The sequence below is a fragment of the Nicotiana sylvestris genome, chromosome 1, assembly GCF_000393655.2.
Source record: "Nicotiana sylvestris chromosome 1, ASM39365v2, whole genome shotgun sequence".
Classification (NCBI taxonomy): Eukaryota; Viridiplantae; Streptophyta; class Magnoliopsida; order Solanales; family Solanaceae; genus Nicotiana; species Nicotiana sylvestris.
In genome coordinates, this window is record NC_091057.1 from 152,873,130 (window position 1) to 152,876,507 (window position 3,378).

Sequence of the window (3,378 nt, forward strand, 5' to 3'; positions counted from 1 at the left end):
TATCACAAAATTGCACACCAAGGAAAATCATTTTATTTTTGAATTTTTTGGGAGTAATTCTCATATAGGGCAAAAAATCACGTGCTTACAACACTATACCTTCTTCAACCATGAAATGACATTTTTCTTAATTGAGTACAAGGTTCGTGTCTTCACACCGGGCCAACACTCTATCCAAATTACCCAAACATTCTTCAAAGAAATCTCCAACCACGCTGAAATCATCCATGAAAACCTCCAAGATATCTTCCACCATGTCGGTGAAAATAGCCATCATGCATCATTGAAAGGTCATCGGAGCATTACACAATCCGAACGGTATTCGAGAGAAAGCGAACGTGCCATACGGACAGGTAAAGGTGGTCTTCTCCTGGTCTTCCGGGGCAATTAAGATTTGATTGTACCCCGAGTAACCATCCAAAAAGCAATAAAAAGCACGCCCCGTAGATGATCTAGCATTTGGTCAAGGAATGGCAATGAAAAATGATCCTTTCAGGTCACCTTGTTTAGCTTCCGGTAATCCATACATACTCTTCATCCGGTGACCGTGCGAGTAGGAATAAGTTCATTGTTGTCATTGGTCACCACAATCATACCACCCTTCTTCGGTACACATTGCACCGGAGAAGTTCATGAGCTATCAGAAATGGGGTATATAACCTGGCACCCAACCATTTGATCACCTCTTTCTTCACCACTTCTTACATAGCCTCATTCAATATTCTTTGATGCCCCAAGGAAGGCGTTACATCATCCTCCAAGATAATTTTGTGCATGCAAAATGCGGGGTTTAATCCCCGAATGTCAGCTAGAGTCCATCCAATTGCCCTTTTCCGCTTTTGAAGCACCACCAAAGTGGCCTCAACCTGCATGTTAGTAAGGCAAGAAGAAAGAATAACAGGTAAAGTAGAATTTGAGCCCAAGAATTCATACCTGAGGTGTGGAGGAAGTTGTTTCAACTCTAACACCGGTGGCTCCTCAATTGATGGCTTTGTTGGTGGAGTTTTCCGATTTTCACGATCCAAAGACAATTTCCTCGGCTCATAAGAATAAGAGCCCATCCCATGTAGGGCATTCACGCACTCCACTCTACTAGCATCATCATTGACATCCATATTCAAAAGCACGACCTCAATAGGATCCTCCACGTTGATCGTAGCACTGGTATCATCCTCAATCATGGCTGTGACAAGGTCTACAAATGAGCACACCTCGGTGCTATTGGGTTGCTTCATGGATTTGCAAACATGGAAGACGACCTTTTCATCCCCCACTCGGAAAGTAAGCTCACCCGCTTCAACATCAACCAACGCCTTCCTCGTTGCAAGGAAAGGTCGACCCAAGATAATAGGAACCTCATAGTCTACTTCACAATCCAAAATGACAAAGTCAACCGGCAATATGAATTTGTCCACCCGGACAAACACATCATCAATAATGCCCAAAGGTCGCTTCATCGATCGATCCGCCATTTGAAGTCTCATTGAAGTTGGTCTAGGTTTCCCAATGCCCAAAGTCTTGAAAACCGAGTAAGGCATCAAATTGATACTAGGTCCCAAGTCACATAAAGCTTTGGCAAAATCCGCACTTCCGATAGTACAAGGGATAGTAAAAGCTCCGGGGTCTTCAAGCTTTGGTGCCATTGAATGCACTATAGCACTCACTTGGTGAGTCATCTTTATCGTCTCACAATCCATAGACCTCTTCTTCGTCACTAAATCCTTCATGAACTTGGCATATCCCGACATTTGTTCAAGAGCCTCCACCAAAGGCACATTTATGGACAAGCTCTTCATCATAACAATAAACTTGAATTGGTTATCATTTCTTTGCTTTGCGAGCCTTTGAGGATAAGATGGAGGTGGCCTAGGCAAGGGTTCCTTGGCTTTTGGCACAACCAGCTCGGGCATGTCAATCACGTGTTCCCTAGATGGGTTCACGGCATCTTGAGTTTCTACCTCGACGTCATCAATATCAATCCTCACATCATTGTTCACATTTTCTTCAACCACATCTTCAACAATCAAATGTACACCATCATTCCGCAACTCAACATCATCATACACAACTTGCTTTTCTCTCGAGGAATTCACATCACCGCCTCTCCCAATTCTTATTGTAACCGCCATCACATGATTGTTGTTCCCACCCTTCGGGTTCACTACCGTATCACTTGGTAGAGCACCCTTGGGGTGAGTATTCAAAGCTTGAGAAATTTTGCCCAGTTGTACCTCCAAGTTTCGAATAGAGGTATTATGAAAAGCCAATTGAGCATCGGAATCTTGGTTCTTTTTCATCATTTGCTCGAATATACTTTCAATTCTACCCAAATCACTTCTGGAAGAACTTGAACCTTGAGAAGGGAAAGGGGGTGAATTGTTCGGTTGTTGGTACATTGGGGGCCTTTGAAAGCCTTGCCCCCGATTGCCTTGGTTTCCATTGTTGTTCCACCCGCCTTGATTGTTGTTATGCCCCAATTATCATTATTCCCATTCCAATTTCCTTGGTTGTTATTTTGATTGCCCCAATTGTTGTTTTGATTGTTGTTCCAACTGCCACCACCTTGTTGTTGATTGTTATTATTCCAATTACCTCCGCCTTGTTATTGATTGCCCCAATTCCCTTAGGGTCACCATAGTTGGTTTGAAGAGTTGCCTCTATTGCCTTGGTAGTTGTTAGCATATTGAACCTCTTCACTTTGATCATCATAGCACTCATTTGAAAAACCACCACCATCATTGTTGTCATATTGTTCACAATTCACTTGAGATTGTTGCCCTCTTTGCCTCTTTTTAAGCATAGAGACACCTTCCATGGCGTTGACTTGGCGCGAATTTTGGACTTGTTGCAATTGCAACTTCGCCAATTGGTTCATAGTAGTAGTGAGCTCGGCAATAGCTTGACCATGGTCATGCAATTCCTTGTGCAAATGGATGACCGTAGGGTCACCTTGGGGCACATTCGCTCTACTTTGCCACGTCGAAGAAGTGTCGGCCATCTCATCAAGTACGTCACATGCCTCATTATAAGTAAGCTTCATAAAATTGCCCCCGTCCAATTGGTTTACAATGTATTGATTTGTGGTGTTGATGCTGCGGTAAAAGGTTTGTTGAATCATCACCTCGGTCATATCGTTATTCGGGCACTCTTTCACCATAGTCCGATACCGCTCCCATATCTCATGCAAAGGTTCCGTTGGCACTTGCTTGAAGGCTAATATTTCATCCCGAAGTGCCACCATATGACTCGGTGAGAAGAACTTGGCAATAAATTTATCCGCCAACTCATCCCACGTTGTGATAGAATGGTTGGGGAGTCTCTCGAGCCAATCTAGTGCCTTTCCCCGAAGTGAGAACGAGAAAAGTCTCAATCTCAGCG

The 3,378-nt window shown here is 43.6% G+C and overlaps 1 protein-coding gene across 1 annotated transcript; it reads right to left on the reverse strand.

The window, feature by feature from the left end:
* Positions 1-534: 534 nt before the first annotated feature.
* LOC138876300 (uncharacterized) lies at positions 535-2,396 on the reverse strand. Its single transcript, XM_070155212.1, has 3 exons — positions 1,442-2,396; positions 1,080-1,363; positions 535-600 (listed from the first exon to the last, which is right to left on the reverse strand). The coding sequence occupies exons 1-3, from the start codon at positions 2,394-2,396 to the stop codon at positions 535-537; spliced, it is 1,305 nt and encodes a 434-aa protein (XP_070011313.1).
* Positions 2,397-3,378: the final 982 nt, after the last annotated feature.